The 13,398-nt window shown below is 52.4% G+C and overlaps 1 protein-coding gene across 1 annotated transcript in view; it reads left to right on the plus strand.

Moving 5' to 3' along the window:
* SHANK3 (SH3 and multiple ankyrin repeat domains 3) overlaps positions 1-13,398 on the plus strand; it is a 306,306-nt gene that overhangs the window by 237,152 nt on the left and 55,756 nt on the right. The window contains exon 16 of the mRNA XM_061362564.1: positions 2,289-2,413. Coding sequence (XP_061218548.1) covers positions 2,289-2,413 — 125 coding nt within the window. The remainder of the gene's footprint in view (positions 1-2,288; positions 2,414-13,398) is intronic.

Consider the following 13,398-nt stretch of genomic DNA (forward strand, 5'->3'; position numbering starts at 1 on the left):
CTGGCATTTCTAGGAATAGGTGGGATGATTTGGTGGCTCTTTGCTGCTTTAGTTAGCTTCCATCAAAGGAAGGAGTCATGGGAAGCTGTTGATAAAAGATAAGACCACCCAGGTCATGGCATGTCAGGCAAACCTGGCCTTGCCCTGGTGCCAGCCAGTGGCTGGCTGAGGTAGCAGCAAATAGTCTTGCATAAAGATTTTAATTAAAACAATCAAGAAGCAGTGTGGTAACTGCTGGAAATGATTTCATCTGGATCAGATCAGCATCTCCGTGTTCTGCACAAATGAAAGAGAATGTGGGTCACGTTTACTGGAGTGACCTGACATCAAAGCAGGCGCTTGCTGAGATTATCCATGGACTGTGATGTTAAATCTGCTGCTTCATTAGGGGATTGGCACAGCTCTTAAAAACTGTATTGTGTTGGTAGTAGGCATAGAGGGATGGGTAACTGCAGTGCATCATTATCCGTGCTGCTAACAGAAGCACACCATGCTGTCTGCATCCATCAGCTGGGGTGAGAGGTGGCCCTACAGGGACCTTTGCTGAAGGCTCTGGCCCATCATGCTACCAAGGGGAGGTAGGGCCGGAATGAGCCTGTAGATACTGCTTCCTGGGAGGCTGCACGGGGCAATGGCTGGGTGTCCTGATACTGGGAAGCAGCACTCTTCCTGGAAAGGTCACTTCCCTCTTTCCCCACCCACAGCACTGGCTGTTGGGAACGGCTGTAATGTGAAAGCTGGTAAAGAGATCACACGCTGTTAGAAAAGGGCGTTGTGAGCTTCTCCTGCATCCGCTTCGGGTGTTCCCAGTCAAATAAGGCCTAGTGAAGAAGTCTTCACTGATCCAAAGCCATGGTCTAGTGTAGCAGGAGGCAAATCCCCTCTGCGCAGTGCAGGTTCACAGGCAGCAGGTCTGTTTGCAGGCAAGAAACCTTCTCAGAGAATCATGAGCAGCCCCTGAAACAGCCACAGTTCATAGAATCATCCCAAACTGATGGAAGGGACCTTAAAGCTCATCCAGTTCCATCCCCCTGCCATGGGCAGGGACCCCTTCCACTGGAGCAGCTTGCTCCAAGCCCCTGTGTCCAACCTGGCCTTGAGCACTGCCAGGGATGGGGCAGCCACAGCTTCTCTGGGCACCCTGTGCCAGCGCCTCAGCACCCTCACAGGGAAGAGCTTCTGCCTAATGTCTCTTGTTGACCCAGTCTGTGCTGGGGACAGCATCATGTGAGTACCACTGGTAGTTTGAGGTGAGCAGAGTCTGGCCAGCATCTATAGAGTAGCCATGGCCTTTTTGCTCTGTGTCTTTAATGGATGTGATGTTTCTGAACATCCACAATGGCCTTTTCCTGATAGACAAGGGAAGTGTGTCCCTTTGTCACATCACGCAAGGCAGCACCCATCACACAAGTGTCTCTGCCTTAAGATGGGCATAACCTGTGCAAAATTCCTTCATCCTGATGGGCAATGATCCTTCATCCAGGATGGGCTGGGACTGGAAAATGTAAGTGCAGTGCCTTACATTAATTACATGGTGCATCTGCAGAAGTCCCTTCCCTGGAAATGGTGTTCTTTCGGGGACAGGAGCAGGTTTTCCATGTAATTTATGTAATAAATGTTTTTATTTATTTATTACAAATTATTGCAAATATTTATTAACAAATAAATGTAATTTATACCTCACTGGTGAAGAATGGGGTTCATCTGCTTAACAAATAAATGTAATTTATACCTCACTGGTGAAGAATGGGGTTCATCTGGCTAATGCAGATGTCCATCAACACGGGTACCTCTGCTCCTGAGCTGATGGTCTCCTGTAGGACCCCTAGGAAGGGCACCTCTCCAGGGCACTGAGAGCAGGCATCATGTCTGCAGCAGCACGGGTGCTCATGTGTTTGCTCTCTGGCTATGAAAGAGGCCTGGAGCCCCTAACTCAGATGTAGACACAGAAGTGAGTTCTTCCCTTCCTGGTGTTGTTCATTTGTGTTGTTCGCATTTCATCTGTGGTACCAGGAGATGGAGGAGGCTTTGGGGACCCTGTGGGAGCAGATGCGACTCTTGGGGCTACCTGGGGGTCTAAGCTGATGATAACAGTATGCATGTAGCACTAGCTCTGCCTCCTGTAGCACTAGCTCTGGTTCCTGCACTGATGTCAAACTAAGCCTTGGATGTGTATTCTTTCTTAAGCAAAATACAGAGACTTTCCCATGCTCCTGGACATCCTTGACCACCTTCTGCTTGGTTTCTGCCACAGCATCTCAACCTCACTCTCCCTTCGTGTTTTGCAGCTGAAACCCCAATCGAGGAGTTCACCCCGACCCCGGCCTTCCCTGCGCTCCAGTACCTGGAATCAGTGGATGTGGAAGGTGTCGCTTGGAGAGCAGGGCTTCGCACGGGGGACTTTCTGATCGAGGTGAGCCAGGAAGGGGCAGGAGGGTGAGCGGTGGCTGCCACCAGCATCTGCCTCTGCAGGTCCTGTGTCTTGCATGAAATTGGTTTGCTCTAGAAGGGATTTTGAGAGCTGGGTAATAATTGTTGCTGACATGACTGCTGCCTGATGTCTTGATGAAAAGCTGCAGTTCAGGTACAATAATTCAAACAGTTGCATGTTCTCTGTGCTAGAAGATGAGCTGACAGGTTCCCTCCTGTTAACTGAAAACAGAGGCTGGAGAAAAGACTCCTCAGATGCTCTCTCTGGAGGCCAGTGTCAGGGTTGTTTTGTACTGGTATTGTAGCTTTGCCCAATGTGGTGTAAGTATTGGGGTGTATACAGAAGATTGATCAGGTATGAAGGGCTCTGCTCTGGTATCACCCCTCTGGAGGAGGCGATGCTGGGGCTGTGCATCACCTTCATTCCACTCCGAGGCCACAGGCGGATGGATTTTCCTGGTCATGTTTAACAGAAAGGAAAGCAAGACCTCGAGTCCTGTTAAACGAGTGCCCGGGGGGCTCAGCAGCATGATACAGTGAGGTGAGATCGAGGTGCAGACTCCCTGGGACACAGGCAGGAGACAGAAGAGAAATGACACAGGATCAGACAGGGCACAGAGCAGTCGTGACACAGGAGCTGCCTCATGGTGAGTGAGCGCAGCAGAGAATTGGCTTAAGGAGTGACTTAAAAGAAAGCAGTAACAGTAATTTTTTACAGGGATGCTCCTCACTGAAAGAGGAGAGTGCAGGAGACAGCAGTGTGGTGCTTGCAAAGGGAAATGGTGTTCAGAAGCCAGTGGGTGCGGTGTGAAGAGCCCAGGTCTGCGTTCTTACAGCCGAGGGAACGGCTGTTGCGATGCAGTGTCGTTCTGATGAGGAATGATTCAGGTGCTTGTGAATCACACAATCACGATGCCCATGGCTAGGCCTTCATTGTAAAGGGATCCCAGAGAGTTTGTTTCAAAGATGAGTCAGTGCAGAAAGGGGTGTGAGATGGATCCTGCCCTTTCCAAGGGAGCAACAGGGGCAGAAGAGGTGGAGTGAGGCCGACCGTGCACTAGATGGGATGGGAACTGTGAAGGTTTGAGGTGTGTTATGTGGTTGGACTCCACTGCAAGTCTCCTTGCAGTAAGTCTGAGCAGGACACACGGGACGGGCAGTTGTACAGCCGGAGGGAGGGCTGGCATCCCCTGGGATTCTTCTCTCTTGCGTCATCTCATGCAAAAATCATGAGGCTTTAAAGCCAGTAATGGAGGATGTGATACCTCTGCTGGTCTGCGGTAGGCGGAGGGGATGTAGGTTGTGTTGTGTGTGGTGCTGGGCAAGCAGAGCTGCACCTTCTGGTAGGCAGACAAGGGAGGTTGTGCTGACTGTGGGGCTGGGACCGGGGGGCGGGTGATGAGGCTTCGCTCAGCTCGGCTGCCGCAGTTCCCTCTGCTGACAAACACTCCCTTGGCCGGGGTGGCCATCACCAAGGAGCAGGCAGTTGGTTGAGGCACCCTGGGGCTCCCAGCAGTGCTCGGGGGGTTCACTGCAGCGAGGACCTCTGACACAGCCATGGACTTGACAGTGGATGTGCGGCTGGTGTTTGCCTGAAGCAGGGCTGGCTGAGCTGTGTCCGTGTTGTGATGTGTCTGTGCTGAGGTGCTGAATCTGCTGTGCCCTTCGTGGGAGACATGAAGTCCCACAGTGGTGCTGGCCAGGCAGGAGGATGGATGGGTAGCATGTGGGACATGGGCCCCCATAGCCAGGGAGACTGGGAATGCCACAGTGAGTTTCACCCATCAGCAGAGGTGCAGGTCGGGAAGAGCACATCCCTCTGCCGCTCTCTTTCCTGCTCTTAGTGGGCTTAGATCTCCCCCCCATACCAGCAGCAAACCTTTTGAGAGCAGCTCCCAGTAGGGCCGTTCACTCCATCCATCCTGGGCCCAGGTCCTGCAGCCAGAATGTCCTCAAAAGCTGCAAGTAGGAGGTTGCTGGCAAAGGCTGCGTGACCCAGATAGCCTTGTGCCAACAGCTCTTCTCTTCTTGGGGTGTCTTCTGCTGCGTCCTTGGGGTGTCTCCTGCTGCGCCCTTGGGGTGTCCCCTGCTGCGTCCTTGGGGTGTCTCCTGCAGCCTCTAAAGAAAGCTGGTGAAGTGCCAGTTGCCATAAGCCTGACAAACCCGTTATAGAGCTGGTACATTTTCTGATATGTGCTATTACAAAGCCAGGAAGAATTTCAGATGCACATAAAGCCACATGGGGTGCAAGGAGGAGGCTGAAGAGCAGGTCAGTCCTACAGCAGAGCAGCCTCACCTGGACTGGAATCTGTGGTCCTTGTCCTCTCCCTCCCAGTTGGGATATTGAGCTGCAGAATGGATGCACTTACTGGTTGCCATTTCCTTGGGATCAGCTAGCTGAGCTGGCTTCCCCTGTGGCTGCATGATCATTAAATCTATGGCAAGTGGAGCAATAGGCATGTGTGGTTTCCCTGGGAAGGGAAGCCGGAGGTGGGTTTAGAATAAGCACAGCAGCTTTGCCGCAGTGTAAAGCTAGTTCCCACCGGCAATAGTCAGAAAATGAGATGCTGTGATATGGCTTGAAGCCTTGTACAGGTCTCTGGGACCATCTTCAACCTCTCCAAGTGTATGAATTAGAAGTGTTCGATTTAGATGGAAGGTGCATGGGCATTTTGAGACTTCATTTCTAGCCTTGTATCGTGTATCCCAAGACCATCTCTTGCTGAAATTAATCTTTAGCCTTTTAGCTTTAAAGATATCCTAGTATTGGACATCAGTGCTAGATGTAGGTAAGGTGCTTTAACACTGGAGTTAGCAAATTAGAATCCCAGACTGGTTTGGGTTGGAAGGGATCTTAAAACTCATCCAGTTCCAACACCCTGCCATGGGCAGGGACGCCTTCCACTAGAGCAGGTTGTTCCAGGCCCCATCCGAGACCTCTGAGCACCTTCCATACGAATGAAGGGCCATGAGTGGTCTTGCCTGACGTGGCAGGCTGAAGCCTGCTTGGATGGTGGGTTGGGGTGGCTTTGTCAGTGGGACCCGTGGGATGGCTGTATGGAGCTCAAGACACTCGCTTGGCAAGTGCTGGTGTCCTCACCTGATGCTTCCTTCAGCAAGGCTGGTCTGTGTTCGTGTTTAACTAGGAAATGTCTCCTTGATTTTGTGAAGGTGGAGAACTCCATCAGAGCCCTCCCTGGCTCCTCCAGTCTCCCCAGTTGCTGGCACTTGAGTGCATGAACCCCTGAGACCCATTTGTTGGTACCCGGATCTCTCGGTACACGTGCACACTGATGTGCACACCCACATGCACTGGATCCCATAGGCTTTAGACACTGGATCTGTCCAGCAGCTGGTCTTCAGCCCCCATGTCTCCCTGGCTGCCTAATGCACAGGCACACAGAGGCACAAGCAGTCTCCCTGGCTGCTCCGGACACTGTGTTTACCAGTAGCTGACTTTCAGCCTACTGGTCAGCTACTGGTTCTTCTGTAGTAAATCCCCAGACCCCAGTCCCTTTGCTCTCCTCTGCTTGTTCTTGCCCGATCCACTATCATCCCACCCTGCTCCTGCCTTCAGTCCTTTCATTGGGCATCTTGGTAGGTCTCACACATGACAACACAGAATTAACCCAGGATCCAGCATTAGCAACCCATCCTGTCTTCAGTCTGTACGTATTGATGTACGCTGCCCGCTCCCCCCTCTCTGCTGGGATTTATCTCCTGTTGATCCCAGCTTTAACAGCATCTGCTGCAGGACTGCCCAGCTCCCTTATGCTCCTCCACCTTGGGCTGTCTTCTGGCTCTGAGCTGTGACAGAGGGAGCTGGGAGCTATGCAGAGAGGTAACCTCAGTCCTGCAATGCCACCTACCAACAGAAATCCAGCATCAGAAGCAGCATGTTTAAAATGCTGTCCTCATGGCTTATTCTGGGACCCCTACACCAGCCTAGTCCCTGGTCTTCCAAGTCTTTGCAGCTCTAAAGTACCATAATAATAGACTGGAGTATGTTGCTCTCATTCCACTGGCTCTTTTTCCCTTGCTTTCTGTATTTGTTGCTTTTTCTGGTCCCTTTCATTGTGCTTCAAATCCTCTCTCAGGAGGTCCGGACACTTCTCACTGGAGTGAACAGGTTTCATTTCTAATCCCAGTACATCCTGTGGAGTGCCCACCAGTGCTGAATCGCTTTTTGTGTTGGCTCAGCCTCTGCTTGCTGCAAAGCATTCAGTGGAGATCTGGAGTTGGTTACTACTGCAGGTTGAAGCACTGTCTGGGTTTTAGGCTTGCAGGAGAACCCTCTGATGCTGGACAGGATTGTCCGGACACTTCAGTGCCCAGCTCGCAAAGGGGAGATTCTGCCTCGAGGAGCACAAAGCCTGCACGAGCAGGGCAGGAGATGCATCACACAGCACTGCTCCTTGCTTCACTGGAAGCCTGTGCAGTGGCAGGGCAGCCCTTTGGTCTGCTGGGGGAACCAGGCATGTCACTCGTGGTTGTCTTGCAGTTCTTCAGCTTTATCCCATGAGCTGCTGCTCACCCCCAATCTCACTGTTCCATTCACTTCCTAACCCCTTAATATACTTCCCAGCCCCTGTCCCTCTGTTCCCTGGCTTGACCCCCCCATGGCCACTGTCAGAAATGTACATCTGGTTGTGCTTTCTTATGGGCACAATTGCTGCTTCCTTCCTTTATCTGTCAAAAGCCCAGAGGCCTCCACACAGTGCATGTGCCCATGTGTCAGGAGAAGCCACCCAGGTGAAACTCTAGCAGTAACTGCTCAGCATCTTTGTTATCTGCTGATTCAGCAGCCGGAGGATCCCACTTTGCAGATTCTTATGCTAAAACAAGTACATGAACCAAGTTATTTGCTATCATGAGGTCTTCTCAAGACAGATCCTCAGTTCATCACCAGTGTGGAGGCTGCTCTTTCTTCCTTGTGGCTGACCTTGCCCATCTGTCAGGAGTGGGACTCGGATCAGCCACGGGCAGAGCCGCCTGTGGTGCTGGTTGACACGGGCTGTGTCTGGAGTGTGAAGGGACAGACAATCCCCAGGGTTTCTGCTTGCTTAGGGCAGGTAGGTCAGAGGCACCAAGCTCAGGCCTTCACCTTCCAGTGCTGAGATCTCCACCCCTCTCGCTCTCTCGCACAGTATTTCTATGTATAGATGAGTAACCTCAGTGTTTACACAGCATCTCTTTTAGCTGCACTTCCATCATATCTGCTCCAAGAAGAGTGCTTGGAGGACAGCTCTAACATGAAGCCAAGTGGCTGCTTTTCTTGACTTGTCCATGTCCTTGTTTCAACACCATGGTGCCAGTTGTCCATGGGGCACTGTAATCTCCAAAATACCACCATGGTCCTACAACCATGAGGCTGCTGCAACAGCGCAGACACAGGTGACCTTAGCACATGGCTTTGGTAGAGATCTGTGATGGGATTCATCTCACTCACCTTTGACTTCAGTTACCTGGGTGCCTGCACTGCCTGCCTTGCCTGGTCTGCCAGCGGTACCTATGCAGACCAAATACATGTGGAGATAGAATTTGGGGCAGTGAATTCATCTGACCTGGCCCTCTGTTTGCCTTAGGATGTGACAAGTCTGGTAGATTCTGGAGAGGGGCTTGGGACAAGGGCCTGTAGGGCCAGGCCAAGGGGAATGGCTTGAACCTGCCCGAGGGGAGACTGAGCTGAGCTCTTAGGCAGAAGCTCTTCCCTGTGAGGGTGCTGAGGCGCTGGCACAGGGTGCCCAGAGAAGCTGTGGCTGCCCCATCCCTGGCAGTGCTCAAGGCCAGGTTGGACACAGGGGCTTGGAGCAAGCTGCTCCGGTGGAAGGGGTCCCTGCCCGTGGCAGGGGTTGGAGCTGGAGGAGCTTTAAGGTCCCTTCCAGCCCAAACCCAAAGCATGGTTCCAACCAGCTCTCCCCTGAACGTACAGGAATCCCAGGAAAGCTTTTTCCAGGGCAGGTGCCTGTTGTGTGAACAGAAAGTTGGGTCAGGTGAATCCCACCGCCGCAGCCTCTTCACAAAGGTGCATTATTCCATAGTGCTGTGGGTACCAAACAGGGAGCATCCCCTTGGAGCATTCTCTGAGCTCTCGGGGGCTTCTCTCAGAGGAGCTGCCAGAGTCTGAGCACTCTCGACACTCCTCAGGTGTAGCCGCATTTGCAGTTGCAGTGAGTGCTTCTCCTCAGGTTTATGGGTGGCAAAGCCTTCAGGAGGATCCAGCGATGACACTCCAGCATGAAGTCAGGGAATTTTGTGGTGTCCTTGTGCTCTTAGGCGCTGACCTCTGGAGGCTCAGAAGCAACACCGAGGTTGCTGTGAGCCTGTCCTGTTTGCTGGTCTCCAGCAGCAGACACAGGAGAAGGAAGCTCTTCCTGGACACTGTGCTTCAGTTTGGAGGTTCAGTCTTTGAACATGATAGTGGTGTCTATAAAGAGGCTTAATACACACACATGCACACAAACACGCACACACACACGCATGCACACACACACACACATGCATGCACACACACATGTATGCATGCACACACACACACACGCATGCATGCACACACACACTCCGCTTTCACAAGTAGTTCCACTTTATTCACTCAAGCATGGTAATATAGAGCATACAGATACGGGTCCGAGCCATGAAGCCAAACAGAAACCACATCATTCCCAGTGGCTGTTTTCAGTCACTATACGTTCCATTCTCCCAGCCTACTTCCCAGCCTGACCTTGCACCCAAACACTCCTGGGCTTACTCAAGGCCCAGGTGCACTATCAGCAGTTATATTCTTCTTTAATTATCCACATAGCAGGAACAGGATGGGTTGCAGTTCCAACAGATGATTCTGAGCATGGTATCTCCGTTACCTCAAGAGAAGATGCAGTTCATTTCTCCCATTCCATCCCACGTGCTCATTGCAGTCCGCCTGTCTCACAGAAGTCATTTTGAGTTGATGCTGGACCAAGAACTTCAATAGCACAAGGTTTCATCACAGCTCTGAAACTTTTCTCAAGTTCCTCACTGTGGAGGCCATCACATCGAGGTGTGTTGAGCCGTATGGCAGCAGGGGACAGTGTTGGAGGCCTGGCATTCCTCTGTGTGTAGTACTGGATTCTATACCGTGACTGTGTTGCTAGAGATGCCTTCATCAGCAGTGCCTTCAGTGGTGGCAGGATGTGACTGGTCTCTGATGAGAATGTGGATGGTTTGTACTTCCCCATCACTGCAAGTCCCTCTCTGTGCTGCTGAGTGCACCCTGCAGCATCCCCAGCTCCCACATGGCTTGGCTTGGCTATCTGGAACTCCAGCTTTCAGTGAGTGGCCTGGATGGCAGGTAGCTCTGAGGACTGCTCATTTCCTGTGAGAGAGACTCCTTTTAGTAACAGAAAGACCATGAGTAAATGTGGTTATGTAGCTTGGTGTACCATATTTTCATCCTGAGCTATGGCCAGGGGTTTACCCACTGCAAAAACTTGAGTCCTGGTTACATATGAGTCTTTTACATCCTCGAATGAAGGGATTTCCTCTTAGTTCTCTCAGCATGTGTCTCAGTACAGTTTCCACATAGCTTTTAGTGGGAAGGTGGAGAGAATCTTCTCCCATTGCTCCCTGTCAGGGCTCTCTGGGAATATTTGAGGTTTTTTCCATCAATGACTTACTCTGTTGCACAAAGAAACTGTAAGTCTGGGCTGATCTTCTTCCTGAGCCAGCTTTTGAACCCGCAGCCGGGTGTTCTCTTCTCTTGTACAGGTACACAGGTGCTGGTTGGAAGGGTTCTTTGGGATCCTGCTCTGAGAAGGACTGCGTCAGGTCCACTGTGGCTCTGTCCAGCCAAGCATTAGGAACCTTCTGTAGGCAAACACGTGCATGTTGGTGCTGCTCTGCTCCTTCTGGTGGCCTGCTCTGAACCCTTCTGTGCTCCCGGAGTCTTGTTCTTTGTGCAGAGTCTGGGCCCAGCCTGAGCCTCCCAAGCCTCAGTCTGTGGCTGTTGGCCATGTTCGGTACATGAGCTGCTCCTTCAGGAGCAGTTCAGCTCAGTCATCTCTGTAAGGCCCTGCGAGCACTCACAGCCTCCTAGCTGGCTTTTCATTGTGCAGTCTGGGTCTGGAGCCTCTTCAGTTTGTCCCCATCTCTTGAACTCAGTGCCTGAAAACTGCGCACAGTATTGCAGTGCAGCCTCCCCAGCGCTGAGTGCAAAGGGTGATGACTCCCCTCAGGCTGCTGGCCAGGCTCGGAGCCCAGCCTGCTTCAACAGGAGCGTGTGTGACAGGCTCGTACTCAGCGCAGAAGCTGTAGAATCATGGGATGGTTTGGACTGGGAGGGACCTTAAAGCTCCTCCAGCTCCAACCCCTGCCAGGGGCAGGGACCCCTTCCACTGGAGCAGCTTGCTCCAAGCCCCTGTGTCCAACCTGGCCTTGAGCACTGCCAGGGATGGGGCAGCCACAGCTTCTCTGGGCACCCTGTGCCAGCGCCTCAGCACCCTCACAGGGAAGAGCTTCTGCCTAAGAGCTCAGCTCAGTCTCCCCTCGGGCAGGTTCAAGCCATTCCCCTTGGCCTGGCCCTACAGGCCCTTGTCCCAAGCCCCTCTCCAGCTTTCCTGCAGCCCCTTTAGGCACTGGAGCTGCTCTCAGGTCTCCCCTTCAGGAGCCTTCTCTTCTCCAGGCTGCCCCAGCCCAGCTCTCTCAGCCTTTCCTCATAGGAGAGATGCTCCACCCCTCTGGCCATTTTTGTGTCTCCTCTTGAACTCTTCCAACGGATGCAGCAGCTGTTGTACAAAGAACCTGTTGCTTCCCACTACTGGCTATCTTATACTGCCTGTCAGGCTCCAAGGTTTGTGAGCACACTTTGTCCATGAACACTGAGACACAGCCCAGAGTTAAGCACTTTGGTCACCACCTGTATTGGCCACGACTGAGTTTTTGTCAGCACACTCACATTTTCCCAAACTTCCTTTTGGTGCCAATGAACCCCAGAAGATGTCTTTGTTCTACTGAATGTCTTCTGATAGTCTTTGTTCCAGCTGGGCTTTGGCCTTCCTGATCCTGTGCTTTGTGCTTGAGTATTGGTTTCATTGCTTTGGTACCTGTCATTGTTTCTCCTCACATGTTTTGTTTCAGGTCATTAAGAAGCTTGATTCCTCCCCAGGCTGCCCCTCTGCAAAGTGCCTGGTCTTCTAAATGACAGGGTAGGTGGGTTGTTACTGACATTCAACAACTTCTCTTTGCAAAGCATCCCCCCCTTCCCTTCAGGGTCTTCACGGGGAGCTGAAGCCTGTCCTGAGCCTCCTCCAGGAGCTCAGTGCAGCCACCTCACCCTTGCTGCCCCATCACCACATTCCCCACCAGTTTTGCCCTCTTGGTGAGCAGCAAGTCAAGCAGAGATCACCTCTAGCAGGCAGTGTTTGTTCTGTTTGGGAACTGTCACCAGTGGTCTGGGATCCCCTGGGATTCCCTGGCAGTGACCATTGCCTTCCCAGCAGACACTGCACACTCGAACTCCTGGAGAGAATGGGGACTTGCAAGACTTTCACTAGTTGTTTGTGGACGACCTCACCCACCACCTCCTCTTGGGTGACGATGACAGACCCCACTGCTTCTGCCCTTGGAACACAGGTGTTAGACACATGTATTAGGCAGGCATGGGTTAGATCTTAGGCAGAAGCTCTTCCCTGTGAGGGTGCTGAGGCGCTGGCACAGGGTGCCCAGAGAAGCTGTGGCTGCCCCATCCCTGGCAGTGCTCAAGGCCAGGTTGGACACAGGGGCTTGGAGCAAGCTGCTCTGGTGGACCTTTACTGGAATATTTCCTCTGATCTCTGGGCTTAGGTCCCCGTTCTCTGATGACCCAGGTTAAAGCCATTCTCTGCACTGCAGCAAGTGTGGCTGCTGAGGTGTTCTTCCCTCTGGCAGTTACACAGGGTCTTGCTCTTCCTGGCAGTCTTCTGTCATCCCCCAGTGGGGCACCAGGATGGGGGAAGCTCAGTCGCAGTGGGCAGCATCATCTGCAGGGCCAGGCATGGCTCTGGCAGGCGTGTGCGCTCCAGTGGGTCTCTACTTCAGCCTGAAGAGTTTCTGGGAACAGACTGTTGAGGATGGAGCTGGAACATGCTCTTGCTGTGTCTCAGGGGCCTATGGCCCCAAAGCCTTGCAGACTTCAAGCTACCCAGGGTGTTTCCTGGATGTGTCACTGTGACCCACCTGGATGGGCAGCAAGGGGTAGTGATCAGAAGGACAGGGTCTCCAAATCATTCCACAACACTGCCAATGCAGTGGGCAGGCAGCAAACCTTCCAGGACAGTAGTTCTGGCTGGCACATAATGCCTGTGTTCCATGTCTGGTGACAGCCTTCACTGAGACAATACCAAGGGATGCGATAGATAGCAGAAGACCTACTTATGCTCCCTCACTCTTCCAGCACAACGTCACCTGGCAGAACTGCTGAAGGTTTTTCACCAGAATGGCCTCTGATTTGTGTGGTTCCTTTCCTTAATTCTGTTCTTCTAAGCAGAGCTCTCTCTCCATTTAAATGTGTTTTGTACTTCTTTATTGTAGAATCATAGAATGGTTGGGGTTGGAAAGGCCCATAAAATAATCTAGTTTTAGCCCTCTGCCATGGGCAGGGATGCCTCACACCACACCATGTCACCCAAGGCTCTGTCCAGCCTGGCCTTCAACACTGCCAGGGATGGAGCATTTACCCCTTCTTTGGGCAGCCTGTTCCTTATCCATTTAACAAATCCTGTTCAGAAGTCACCTGCGTCTCCCACCCTCTGCAGGAGAGGTGTCCCAGAGGCAGCATCTGAGTGCAGAGACTCCTGCAGGGGAGCAGCAGGGCACGATTGGGTGGCTGAGGCGGAGCTGCCGGCAGCTCTCCGTGTTATCCCAAAAGTGGGTGCATCACCCAGTGCCGGTTTCAGGTCATTAGATTTATACATAAGAGGTACAAGGTGGAGCACTCCCAGTTAGAATAATTGGTCA

The sequence above is a fragment of the Neopsephotus bourkii genome, unplaced genomic scaffold (assembly GCF_033783945.1).
Source record: "Neopsephotus bourkii isolate Nb327-2 ecotype Australia unplaced genomic scaffold, CSIRO-AGI_Nbou_v1 NB_1128, whole genome shotgun sequence".
NCBI lineage: Eukaryota > Metazoa > Chordata > Aves > Psittaciformes > Psittacidae > Neopsephotus > Neopsephotus bourkii.